At 45.6% G+C, this 13,260-nt stretch overlaps 1 protein-coding gene across 6 annotated transcripts in view; it reads right to left on the bottom strand.

The window, feature by feature from the left end:
- Nucleotides 1-13,260, bottom strand: part of usp34 (ubiquitin specific peptidase 34) — a 66,679-nt gene that overhangs the window by 21,512 nt on the left and 31,907 nt on the right. For 4 of the 6 annotated variants that reach the window (XM_086032618.1, XM_086032620.1, XM_086032619.1 and 1 more), the window contains exons 29-43: nucleotides 12,493-12,708; nucleotides 10,994-11,122; nucleotides 10,804-10,923; nucleotides 9,784-9,867; nucleotides 9,397-9,483; nucleotides 9,095-9,295; nucleotides 8,182-8,264; nucleotides 6,917-6,957; nucleotides 6,132-6,256; nucleotides 5,207-5,359; nucleotides 3,607-3,711; nucleotides 2,527-2,618; nucleotides 1,224-1,528; nucleotides 392-555; nucleotides 234-299 (exon numbers count right to left, since the gene is read on the bottom strand). In XM_086032618.1, coding sequence (XP_085888744.1) covers nucleotides 234-299; nucleotides 392-555; nucleotides 1,224-1,528; nucleotides 2,527-2,618; nucleotides 3,607-3,711; nucleotides 5,207-5,359; nucleotides 6,132-6,256; nucleotides 6,917-6,957; nucleotides 8,182-8,264; nucleotides 9,095-9,295; nucleotides 9,397-9,483; nucleotides 9,784-9,867; nucleotides 10,804-10,923; nucleotides 10,994-11,122; nucleotides 12,493-12,708 — 1,971 coding nt within the window. The remainder of the gene's footprint in view (nucleotides 1-233; nucleotides 300-391; nucleotides 556-1,223; nucleotides 1,529-2,526; nucleotides 2,619-3,606; nucleotides 3,712-5,206; nucleotides 5,360-6,131; nucleotides 6,257-6,916; nucleotides 6,958-8,181; nucleotides 8,265-9,094; nucleotides 9,296-9,396; nucleotides 9,484-9,783; nucleotides 9,868-10,803; nucleotides 10,924-10,993; nucleotides 11,123-12,492; nucleotides 12,709-13,260) is intronic. The other 2 variants (XM_086032621.1, XM_086032624.1) reach the window with 1 other exon arrangement.

Raw genomic sequence — 13,260 nt, 5'->3', positions numbered from 1 at the left:
GATTTCAATTATCACCAAAATAATCGCGATAGATATTTCTTTCAAAATGGAGCGGCCCTAATGTAAACAAATAGAATGGATTTAAGTTCAGCGAACCAAAGAGAAATGATTTGATATTGTTCGAGATACTCAGCCAATTCATCAATCTTGGAATGGGCCTCCCAAAAAAGCAAAACAAAAGGTCATTGGGGCCCGGGCTCCTGCCGTTTTCCTTTGCCGCCTTCCAAGCTCACCATCAGGTAAGTGAACATCTTCTGGAGCTCCAGCAGCGTCGTCTTATGTTTGATGTCCTCGGCGTACTGCGCGCACAAACAGCAAGAGGCGGCAACTCAGCACTCCGCTCGCCACTTCGACTCCTCGCGGTGAGGAGGAGGAAGAGGAGGGGGCCCACCTTGGCGGTGAAGATGGCCTGGCGCGCCTCGGGGATCATGTAAAGCTGCTGGATGGTGGACGCCAGATAGCAGGTAGCGCCCAGGTTGGTGAGGCCCACAAAGCGGCACTCGGCGCGCACGTCGTCGTGAGGCCAGTAGTCCCACTTGTACGGAGCGTGAGAGGCTGTCGGCCGGCGGCAAATGTTTTTTTGTCAGGGAGTGGGGGGACAGTTAGGCATTTGTTGAAATTTCTTTCAAGAAAAAAAAAACAAAAAAAAAAGTGAAAACAAATATTTTCAGGGGAGAAAATATAGTCCATTATAATTGGAGGTTTTCAGCAAAAATTGTATTTTACAAAAATCAATTCAGACAGATTGTGCAGATTAGAAAAAAATAAATAAATCATAAATTGAATTTTTGTGCAACCAAGCAAACCCATGAATTGGAAAAAAAAACGTAGGGGAAAAATAAATCCGAAAGAAAAATGACAATCAATTAAATTGTTATGGAGAAAAAAAAAAAGTCAATTCAAAGTCAGTGTGATTTTTTTGTGGGAAGGAAAAACCCAAAAATGTGAGAAAATTGAAAATAAGATTCGCAAAAGCAGAAATGGATTCTAACGTGTAATTGTGTGACAAAAAGTGAATAAAATTGTTAATCATACTTTGTGGGGAAAACTTTTTGGGGAGAAAAAGAAAATCTAATCAGGCTTTTGTGAACTCAAATCAGATTTTTGGGGATCAAAGTCTGATTGATTCCCTGATATTGGTGATTTTTTTATTTAAATGACAGTTTTAGGAGTCACCCCCCCCAAAGGTTTCTATTTGATTGTGCCCGAATTTGCAGTCTCACCCTGCATGTGCTGCGACATGACCCAGTTGTGCAGCAGGCGGTAGTTGTCGGCCGAGCCCTTGACCGTCTCCACCAGCAGGTCGTAGGCGGCGGCGCGGGCGGCGTGCGACTTGCACTTGGGCTGCGCGCGGTCGGCCAGGCTGGGCAGCAGGAAGAGGAGGTTGTGTACGTCGCGCAGGAAGTCCTGGCCCTCGCGCGAGAACTTGAACGGGGGCTTGTGCTTGAGGACGCTGGTGGCCAGCCGCAGCAGACCCGTCAGGCCGTCGTCCTCGATGCTGCCGTCCTGCCGGTCCAGCATCTCGCGGCTGCGTGCGACAAGCAAAGCCTGACGCCCACTGGCTTCCTCTCATCTCGCGCTGCGCTGCGCTGCGCTGCGCTACTCGGGACGTCATCGCTGCTCATGACATCATTACGTAGGATGACGCTAAGCTAGCAGTGTCAAGAGTCGTCTCGGCGAGTTGCAAGGAAACAAACGGACAAAGGAGGAGACTGGCCGGCGCCGGTAATGCCATCTTTTCTTGTTTGAGGCAACTTGCGAGCAGGGCACAAGACGATTGGCACAAATAATTGAGTGAGCCGCTTCTTTGCCTTTTTTGTTTTTTGAACATATAACAGAAAACAAGTATGAAATGAAACGATTTAAACGAAGACATAACTGCTCGTCCTTAAGCACAGCTTACATGTCTTCTCCTTCTCCAACGAGCAGAGAGGGGAGGGGTGAGCAGTTATGCACGCAGGCGGGAGGGAGACGAGTGAGAGCAACTGCACTCATTTAGAAGGCCTTTTTGCCAAAACAAAAACAAAACAAAACAAAACATGTGGCGCCAGCTGGTACTAGTTAGCCTCAAGAACAACTGAGTAGCCTATGGGTCTGTTCTAAAAAATAAATGCACTTGCGATGAGACAAGGTGACTTACCAAGAACAATTAAAGATAAGATAAGAGAATGTCTTGGACAGACAAGGATTCCGCCCAACTCCAAAAAGATCAACTTTTATATGGTGGAATTTTTCCACTATCACCACTTTTCGCAGTGATCATTTTTCAACACAGACTAATGATTAGGGCTGTTACTACACCATTATTTTATTGATAGTCTAATCCGTTGATTTCCGATTCAATTGAGCAATGAGTTGGATTAAAAAAAGTCCATGATTGCTTTCCAAAGTAAGAGCAGATGTGTATATCAAAATCTATAAATACACACATACAGTCGATTGACGGCTTCGTTGTTACTGCGGACTGGTGCGGCAGTAGCGTAAAAGACAATTTAGGACGCAATGAGCGTGCGCACGTGTGCCCACCTTCGTATGCAGTCTGCCAGGTGTCGCGCCAGGGCGTCCAGGTCCAGTAGGGTGGTCTGCACCGAGCCCGCCAGCGACAGAGAGGGAGAAACCTGACGTGAGTTCAAACACACCAACAACGCTAGCCAGCAGCAGCTCATTTTACTGTGCAAAAGAATATATCGTTCTTAAGCAACGTTTTTTGTTGTTGTTTTGTTTGGGGGTTGGGTGGGAAATGGGCTTTGCTAGACGTCTTGCAACTACTTTCTGCACTTGCTATGTGCACAAACGCTCATGGCTCCGTGAGATTAGCCCAGGTCTGTTTATTGATAAGAAGAAGAAGGGAAAAAAAAAAGGTGGTCCGAGAGCTCTTGCCAGCTGATGGGGGGCACTCGCTTAGCGGCTAGCTGCTAGCCATTAGACGCTAACCCTAGCAAAAGGCACCGTATGTCAACGTCAGCGTCGATTCAAGTTTTTTTAGCGTCCTTGATTTGGCGATGGATGGTGATTCCAGAATGACGTTGCGTTGATGGCAGCAGTTTGTGACCACAAGAAAAAAGGAGCTCCACCTACAGTCGGGAAGACGAGTCAAGACAGCCAGCGCACCACCACGCGACGCCGGGATCAACTACAAAATAAAAGCGCACCAAGGGATTGAGTTCCACGTATTCTTGAGTAAGCTAAGGTTTACTTTCAAGGTGGCCTTCTGCCCGCATGTTAGCGTCATACAAGTGTTGTTGCGGCTGGCTTGACTGCCGAGCTGGCAGGGCACAAAAATGAGTTTTGGGACAATAAGTGGTTTGGATAATGGATGGATGGATGGATTTTTGTGACAAAAAGACAAAACATTCTTTTCCAAATGTTCTGTGCGCCTTCACTAGACGAAACAAGGTATTGTGATGAATATTGCGTTTGTGGAAAATGAGTTGAACAGCAAAATCCTGCCATCTCAGGGGGCGGCCAGCACAGTTTCTCAGGGCTCGGATAACGACCGATCATGGCTCAGCTTCAGAAATCAGGTGAGCCGACTCGTGGGGCTGCATGCAACATGTAGTTCCGCGCAACATTTTTGGGTCGACTTCCGCTTTAATATTGTCCCACCTGAGTGGCGTCTTTGACGTGGATGTTGTCGATGAGCTTGCACAGCAGCCAAAAGTATTCTTTGCAACCGCTTCTGAGGGGCGGCTCCTCCTCGTAGTCCTCCATCTGAACACCAAAGGCACATTAGACCCGATTCCGCATCCTAAGCCGCATCTCGTCGAAGCCGGATGCCGTCCGCCGCTGCGACTGAAAACGGGGCCACGTTCTCAGCCAAACAGATGATGCGCCGTTATTGCAATCAGTCAACGACACGGGCCAAACAAGCGGCAGAGACGGCGGAACGGTTCCTGGGTCATTTTGGGTTGCCACTACTTTCTTTGAATTGGCTCTACTTTTTGAGATCGATTTGAAAATCAACCGTCTCAATTGCCAGTTTATGCAATGTACGTACTGACGCTTACTACAGCGCTTTGACGTCACCCGCTTTTGCCAATACGACCTTATATTCTGCATCTTCACCGATTTGCATCTCAGAGGCTCTGTGCGATAACTGCCGTCTTTCACAATAACGTATCAAAAGGGAGAGAAAACTGTACGGCAGGGGTGGCCAACCGAGCCACAATTTGGACGGTGTTAACTGCAAAGAGCCCCAGAATACACATTAGCGTAGAGAAACCGCTCCGTCGCGTGCCCTCTCTCCCCAACACTCTTTTGACAAACCACCGTTCGTTGTCTACCGTTTGTAGTCTGTGAAATGCTCCAAGCAAGTTGATGCGAGCGCTTCATACATTTTGGGCTCAACGATTTGAGGAAAAAATTGTATTGCCATTTTTCTGACTGATACTGCGATTTAATTAGCGATTTTCTTGAAATCATGCTTCAGTGCAATAGCCACAATGTACAGTAACATTTACAAACATGACACAAAATGCCATTAAAGCATCATTATTCCTCGAATAATGAAAGGACACTGAAGAGGTTTTGTGAGGGAGGCAGTCCTTTTTCAAGTTTTTCAAAATGGGTCCGTCCTGACCTGGACGATGGCAAGGAGCTTTCACCGCACCATTCTGCCCCGGCCACCTCTGACCACAAGCACAACCAATGGGTTGAAGGCACGCTGGGCCCAGCCAAACTCATTTTTGAAAAGGAGCCGCGTGAAACCGACCGCAGAGCCGAGCCGCGGCTCGCCAGGTCTGCTGTACGGACATACTTGAAAAGAGCAGAAAAAGAATGCCATCATTTGCTTTTTTTCCCCCCCCCGCCCCCAAAAAAGTATGGTATCTCTCAAAAACTAGAGCCAATTTGAAAATAAATGAATAAATAAATAACAACCACCTAATTTTCAGACACAGCGACATCAAAACACCCAACATGTTTTGGTTCTTGGCACCAAAATGTTTGTTTTTAATGTGTAGGATATTCTAGTATTTGGTTAATTTTGGTGTGTTTTCTGAAAAAAGAAGAATAAAAAAGACGAGCCATTATTTTACGAGGGTGACAATATGACTGCGTACATTTGTACAGCAAGTAAACAACACACGTCAACAACTACACACACGGAGCTGCAAATAGACCACTAATCATCGACGAATCTATTATCAGACTAGGTGTGGCGTTCTTTGATAACTGTCGATTCACCGATTGGTTTCAATGTTTTTACCCTGAGAGGTTTGACAGCTTGTGCGTCGGGCAGAAATTTGAGCAGCGTGGAGGCGGCAAGCAGCAGGAAAGATCTGTTGATGGACTCGCCGCCCTCCAGGCCCGAAAGGGAGAGCTTGTAGAGGCCGTTGCACGCCTCGTGACGCACCGCCGCCTGAAAGAAAGAGACAATATTAGCGCAGAGGAAACAGTGCCGTAGGAATTGCGGCTGAATGCTTAGGAGCTGGCGCTGGACTGAAATCCTGTGCAATCATGTGAGATGGGGGAAAAAAAACAACACCACAAAACTTAAGGGGTCCATTTTCAAAGCTATCCATTCATTTGGCAATTTTGTCACAGAAAATTGGGAGTTTGTAAAAAAACACTTCCTCGGACGTCGTGAAGGAGTGGAAACAGTCTGACGTCGGCTCGGTTGATCATTTTGTCATGGAAAATGTTGAACACTGAAAACTTTGGCAATTCAAAGTGAATTTTGTAACTCGCGTAGAATATATGGCAAGCGGGAAAAGTTGAAAAAAAACCCCCAAACATTTCAACTCTTTATTTTCAACATGCAAATCCAACAGTCGTAAGACAAAAGCACATTTTTCTTTTCGCCTGTTAGAAAATTTGAAAAGCAGAACATAAAACCAGACAATAAGCCTAATCGTGCATGTTGGAGAAGGAGTGAAGAAGCCCACACCTTTTCCACAATCCAAAGTAAAATCACTTCGTTCCACTTAAGGCCTCCGGTACATTGTGTGGGGGGAAGAAAAAGGAATGGAGGAATCTGTTGACTAAACGATGAATCGGATTGGAAAAAAAAACCCAACCATTTCATTTCCATCCCTTGAAACTAAATCAGGACATGATTTCAAATGGGGTTTGGCATCCGTGGCCGGCGTATAGCTTCGGTGCACGCACGCGGGACGACGGGGCGCTCTCACCTCGGGCACCAGCAGGGTGAGTTTCCTGAGCCAGTCGTGCAGACGCTCGCTGTCGGCCAGGCTGGACTTGACGGACGACGAGCAGTGGGCCCAGCTCACCAGCAGCCACATGGAGTAGTGGGTCACTGGGCACACACGCACACGCTCGCCATCAGCTACCGTACCGACCGCCGCTACCACTGACGACACCTACCGCTACATGGACAAACGGCTAGCACCACATCCATAAACGCCTTCCAACATCTGCCAGCGTCCACCATCATATCCGCGGGAAGGCACATGGACAAACACGAGGCCTGTCCCCATACATTCTGCCGGACGATACATTTTCCCAGAAGCTATCGCGCTAAATGGTAGTATCGTGTTTTGTTTTTTTTAAAGCCACTGACATACAGTAGTGATGATGTTACAGCGCAAGTAATTGAGGTGCATTTCAAAACATTCGTGACTAAACTGAGAGTCGACATTAGTTATCAGGTTTTTATCATTATTTCCGTATATGAGCTGTATTCAGACTTTTTGATATTGTTGTTTGCATGAATTCGGTAACACAAAATAGGCGTAAATGAACATTTCAAAATGACAGAAATATTCATCTTTCACACATCCTTGTTTTGATTTCCACAGTTTTAAATGGATTTATTATTGGCCAGCAGAGATGTAAAAAAGGCGGATGCCGATATTGGTCAAAAAGTCAAATATCGGCCTATCCCTAATTGAACCACCAACCAACATGTACCTAGCAGCATACCGACACTCATTCAGCAAATTCAAGCAACGCTCACCTTCATGCCGAGAGCGGTGATTGGACTGGGCCTTCAGAACTCTGTGGAACAGCAAAAAGATCAATCAATCAATCAATCAATCAATCAATCAATCAATGATTGATTGAAAAAGATCAATGTCATCATCTGGCGCAAGCAAAACAAGACACAAGACAATGCCATCTTCTTTCATTCCTTTCTTTTTTCGGGGATAGGGACGGACCGACGCCATTTGTGTCAGGCCGAGTAGCTACATTTGAGTAGCCGCCAATACCAATGAGCGATGATGCCGTTATGTATGGCAAATTGGATGCAAAAGTGTTTTATTTGAATTACATATTGTTAAAAAAACAAAAATCAAACTTTTGTTGAATAGCCTAAGTTTCACTCAGATATAACACTTCCTTTTTTGTCCCGGGTTGCTGGGTTCCTGCACTTAGCCCGTATGGTCAGACGTTATTAGCATTACATTAGCCCGCATTTGCACCACTTATGTGCGCAATATGGGCATGTCGTTGGCTATTTGCATATTGTAGAGTCACCGAATGTAAACATTGTGGCTCCTTGCAAAGTTATGGTGTGGACGTGTGGAATTTGGGGAAAAAATAGACATGGACTTTCAAATAGTCACTTATTTTTTTTACGCCCACGAGATCTCATTATACCGTCTTCAGTATTTTAGGGCTTGGGATGAGTATCCGTATCAGATCTGTAGGCAAGGCGGTGCAAGGCTCCAGACTACCTTTTTTCTTTTTCTTTTTTTTTTTTAAACGAGGAGCACAGTGGCCCCTAACCTGAAATTTTAGCAGAAGCAGCAGCTTTAAGGGCACACACTGTCAAATGACATGCTAAGTAAACTCAAGTTCAGATGGTGGTTAAAAAAAAAAAAAAAAAAAAAAAAAAAAAGCTTTTTATTGGTGATATTTTTTTTCACAGAATTTTACAGCAATTTTGCCAACTATGCTATTAATGATCATTTAAATAGAGAATTGTAACAAATTCTTTTTCTTGTTGCAACTCAATTCGCTGTTTTAATACCTCCTCAATGCTGTTTTTTGTTTGCGTTTTGGTACATGCTTTGTCAATTTTTTTTCAATTTCTGCCTTTTTTTTTGTAAAGGGACAAAGAAGATTACTCAACATTTCTTGCGAAAGTAAATGCACCCAAGTTAGCTGAGGGCTAGTACGTATGCATCAGTTTGTACACGCATTGCTGCCACCTGCAGGACCGGAGTGCAACGCGCAGGTCCGGTGTGGCTCGGTAGAGCTGCGGCGGCGTTTGCCCACCTGTGCGCCAGGTTGTCGTAGGTGTAGGCCACGTTGATGAGCCGTTCGATCAGGTTGGTTCCTTGGACCAGGCCGAGGAACACCTGAGAGCGCAACAAGAAAGACGGAGAACAATCAGAAGGAAGTCAAAATTTTAGAATACAAAAATACACAGCCACAAAAAAGAACAATTGGCACAAAGTTGTGACACCGTGGAACAGACTGAGTGAGGGGCTGAAACAATGTCCAAACAATCAGTTGAAACCTCATCCATTCAAAATGTAAGGGGGAAGTAGTTACAATATCCAGTACATAAATATGTATTATAATAGGGACAGTTTCTGTTCTATGGTTTTTATTAGTGCGTGCGTGCATGCATTCTTTGTGCCTTTGTCTGTTTTAAGTCTTTTTGAGAGTGAGTGACTGCATGTTTTGTGTGCTTTATGTGAGTGTGCTTTTGTTTGTGGTTTGTCTCAAGTTGAATGTAGTTTTGCATGACTTTTGAGCCTTGTGTACATTTATGTCCGGTGAACGTTTTGGTGTGTGCTTTTACGACTGTGTGCATGTGTTCTGTGTGTATGCTTTTCTTTTCACTTTATTATTTTTTTTTTTATACGTTTCTGTTTTTTGTACGTGTCGTTGGTGAGACTATTTTTGTGGATTTTTTTTTTGCATGTACTTATGCTCACATATAAGAGTGGTTTTTTTTTGAGAGCGTAGTTGGTTAATGGAACACTTTAACTTGTGCCTGTGAGAGGGAATTGTTGCTCGTCTATGTGTGCCCTGTGATTGGCCGGCGAGCATTGTACCCCGCCCACTGCCCAAAGACAGCTGGGAGAGGCTCGCTCGAGCGCCGTGAGGACATGCGCTTCGGATAACGGATGGATGGATGGACAGTTGGACGAATGTGTGTGCGCGTGTTGTATGTAGCAACCTCAGTGAGTCTGGGGATGTGTAGACTTTTGCCGTGCTCCACGGCAGCCTTGCGCGACTTCCCGGGCCAGGCCCGCTTGCGTTGGCCGTCGGCGAGGCCGGACCAGGAGAAGACGTCGTGGTAGGCCAGGTCCAGGTCAGCCGGGTCCACGGCAAACTGGCAGATGAGCTTCAGCAGGCAAGCCAGACAGTCCAGCAGCCACTGGACACAGCGGGCACATAGTTCAATCGTGCGCTTGGGACTCGGGGGGTGGGGTGGGCTTTTTTTTTTTCTTTTCACATGACTTCCTGGTCGCAGCTCACCACAGTCCAGGACTCTTGGTCTTTGGGCTCCAGGATGGCGGAGTTGAAGATCTCCAGGAGCAGCTGCAGCCCTCCAGATGAAACAAACTGGAAGGATGCCGGGTAGAAAAAAAGCGGTGGAGAAAAGAAAGAGGAGGAGGAGGAAGAAGAGAGAAGGGCAGCGTGGAGAGAAAAAGTGGAAGTAGGGATGCGAATAGGGGGAGGTTGGCAATATGCAAGAAGACGTGCAAGAGTAGGAGGGGGGGGGGGGCAAGAGGAAGAAGATGTTTGAAGAAAGAAGGAGGAAGATGGGCAGAAGAAGGAGAAGGTGAGAAAGGCCGTGTTTTTGACAAGCTGGACTTCCTGTCAGCCGTGCGTGTTTGTTTTTTTTTAAATGTATTTTGTTACCTTGCAGCTCCACGAGTTTTTGCTGTTCTCAATCTGGTCCTCGCTAGAGTCGTCAGAGTCGGGGTACAAGTCGCTGTAGCTGCCCTAATCGCACACACAGGTTAAGGTCGGGTGTTAAAGTAGGGTGTTGACAGCCCCAACCGTCAAGTAGCCCAGCCCCCCCACCCATCCCAAAAAAACATTGATCTTTGTGGGTGACAACCAATTGCGGTATTCCTAAAAATGTGTGTGGGGGGGGTGGGGGGTTATAGAGTGAGAACGAAAGAGACAAAAGAAAGAAAAATGAAAAAGCTACAAAAAGAAAGAAAAGGGAAAAGGGCAATTTGAAAGAAACAGTGAGAGAAAGACAGTAAAGTGCTACAATGAGTGAGAGAGAGGGGGAAAAAAGCAAGAGAAATAAAGGGGAAAAGAAAGTGAGGGACAGAATGAAAGAGTGAGAAAGAAAAAAAATCAGGAAAAGAGCGAGAGAATGAACGTAACAAAGTAAAAATGGAGATTGATCAAAAAGAGAAAGAGAAAAAGTAATGAAGAAAGCAGAAAAAGAGCGAGAGAAAAAAGGGAGTGAACAGAAAAGTGAGCAAGGAAATAAGAGCGAGAAAGAAATAAAAGAGCGGGGAGAAAGAAAACGTGATACCAAAAGAGCAAGGAAAAAGAGAAAGCAAGAAAAAAAAGAGTGAGGAAAAACAGAAAGGAGCGAGAGCAAGGAGAGAAGAAAAATCAAAAAGGGAGAAAGATCAAGAAAAAAAAAGAAACAGCGAGAAAGAACAGAGGAAAGGAGCAATAGCGGAGAGAATGAGAGAAAGAAACCAGCGAGCGAAAAAAGGAGAGCAAGAAAGAAAAAACTGTGAGAGAGGAGAGAGAAAGCAAAAGAAAGAATAGCGAGCGCAAAACTGGACCGGGCGCTCCTCGTCGAGCGACCTTTTCGGACGCCCAAAGTCAAGCACACCGGCTTCAAGATGGAGGCGGAAAGGTCAAAAAGAGGCGGCGACGGCGGCGGCGTGCGTCCGCCTGAGGTCTGACCGTGGACTCCCTGTGGATGCGCCTGTTGGGCTTCCCCAGCGCTTCGATGATCTCCAGCGCGTACAGCAGCTTGTGGGCACTTTTCATCCTCAGCAGCTCCTTCCAGCACGGCCCTTCGTCCTGCAAAAGGGAAGGAAGGTCAGCACGCGTGCCGAGCGGGCGGAGCGACGGCGAGCGGCCGCCTGCCCACCGTGCCGTCGTCCGAGATGTTCTGGAAGGCCCGAAGCATCTTGGGACACGTGGGCAGCAGCATGAGAAGTTCCCAAACGCGGCGAGAAAGGTTCTCGGCGTGCAGGTGCAGTTCCTCGCAGCGAGCCATCTGCGTGCGAACACACACAAATGCGGACAAGCATCACACGTTGGGAAGAAGGAGACGGGGCGGGGAGAGAAGAAGAGGAGAAAAAAAAGAAGAAGAAAAAAAAAAAAAAAAGTTGCACATGCTCTGTCGAGGGCTCCCGGACCATTTTGCACATTTGAATGGCCACGCGGTTATAACCTCAGAGGGCCGTTATGACGGTGAAATTAAATGTTTTCTTCATCTCATCATAGTCATTAATAGACATATTGAAGGCTAACTCTTTTTAGAATCAGAGGTCAATAATGGTTGGTCTGGTCACTGTAAAAAAAAAAGGGTAGGAATATTTTGATGGATTATTGATTGATCTGAGCAGGACGTACAAGTTGATGCGCAAGATTCGCTTTTGCGCATCGCATAAAATAAAGCGGCGAGCCGGATCTGGGCTTCGGGCCCGGGTTTGACACCTGTAATGTCCAAAAAATAAATAAATAAATAAATTACATGTGGCCATAGTTCCAAAAGGGGAGCAGATTGAGGAAAAACCAATGCGATATTTGGACTCAGCACATCAAAACGGTCCTAAATGAAATGAGTTTAGACCATTTTATTTCAACGTCTTACTATTTTTTGTTCTTGTATCGTAATTCTGTATCGTGTGGTCTTTACAGCGCTTGAGTTGTCTTTGTACATCAAGTGTGCCGTCCAAAGTCCACTTGCCTTGCCCAAAGCCACAATCAATCACAATCTTCCAGAAACGCCTCGTTGACCAGTGGCAGTTCAGCATTTTGACACATTAGCATCAGGCTAATGGCGTTCCAAAATGAATTCACGTATTGATTTCAAATCCCATGGCCCTGAAGAGCTCAAGTGAATTCAAAGCCTGCTATAATTCAGTGGACTATGTATTGACATTTTCTGTTCACTTTCAATGAACTCTTTCATCAAACTTGAACATACTGACTGACCTGAACTGAGCTTTTGTCTGAAGGAGGAAATCCCCACGCTTTTTGTTGGAACAAATAATCGATTAGTCCACAAGTAAAGCGTTACTAATTTCATCGATAATTATTTTAATCACCATCAAGACATTTGTAAAAATCCGCTTCTGCCTCGCAACACAATGAACAACTTTAAGCCATTACGGCCGCGAGCGCATAGCTGCGTTATTCCTGATGCGCTTTAACAATCAACCTAATCTCAAAGTGCAACAGTGTGACATTAAGAGATGAAACTAGGAATTAAGGCACATTTAAAGGTAGCCGATATCAAAACAAGTTAGTGCTACCATTATTTGCCCAAAAAAAAAAAAAAAAAAAAAAAAATCAATTCGAGGTGTCGTGCGTAGTATTAGCGCCATTTGAGAGTAGCGAGTATGCTCGGTGGCGACCGACCTCCGGAGAGTCGTGGCGGCGGTCGTGGGCGGGGCTGGGCGCCTTGAAGCAGGCCAGCATCTCAAGCAGGTCGAAGAGCGTGGTGAGGTGAGGCTCCTGCAGCAGCAGCAGCATGGGGATGTGCTCCTTCTGCGGGGGGGGCAGGCACGACGCCGGCAGCTGCACGCCTTCGCCTTTGCGCTCGCGGCGAGGCGCTCCCAGAGACACAAACACCATCTAGCGGCAAACGGCAAGGAAGGAACACTTGAGGCACATACGCGCCGCTTTACATGGGGGGCATACAAACTCCAATGAGGAAAATCACAAACGGTTTGGATTGCACTTTTTAAATTGCACATACCAAATTTGTTTTTTTTGCAAAAGTGTCAGCAAGATTCACGTAGCAAGAATCGCAAAGACACGAGGAATGGGTGCAAAAAACAGATTCGTGTTTTGGAGGTTTTCTCCAGGTACCGATCATTAGTAGCCGAGGAAGTTGAATACCGATAATTGGAACAGATATTCATTCGCCGCAAAAGGGAAAATCATTTTAATAACACAAACTTAACTGATTTCATTTGAAACTTTGTTCTTTTTTTAAATCTTAAGACAACATCTTTATTTTCAAATTTGAACAAAAAACGCAGGGAGCGCCCAGGCTCAGCAACGTCTTAGAAAATTCAATGAAAACTTCAACAACTCATGAATTGAAAACTGTTTCTACAGTAACTAAAGATTAAAGTGAAGTCTTTCATTCATCTAAGCTTAAAAAAATACATTAAAAAAAGG

This window comes from Filicampus tigris, chromosome 6 (genome assembly GCF_054856515.1).
Source record: "Filicampus tigris isolate MCC_2025a chromosome 6, RoL_Ftig_1.0, whole genome shotgun sequence".
NCBI lineage: Eukaryota > Metazoa > Chordata > Actinopteri > Syngnathiformes > Syngnathidae > Filicampus > Filicampus tigris.
This window is presented reverse-complemented; position numbering and strand designations above follow the sequence as displayed.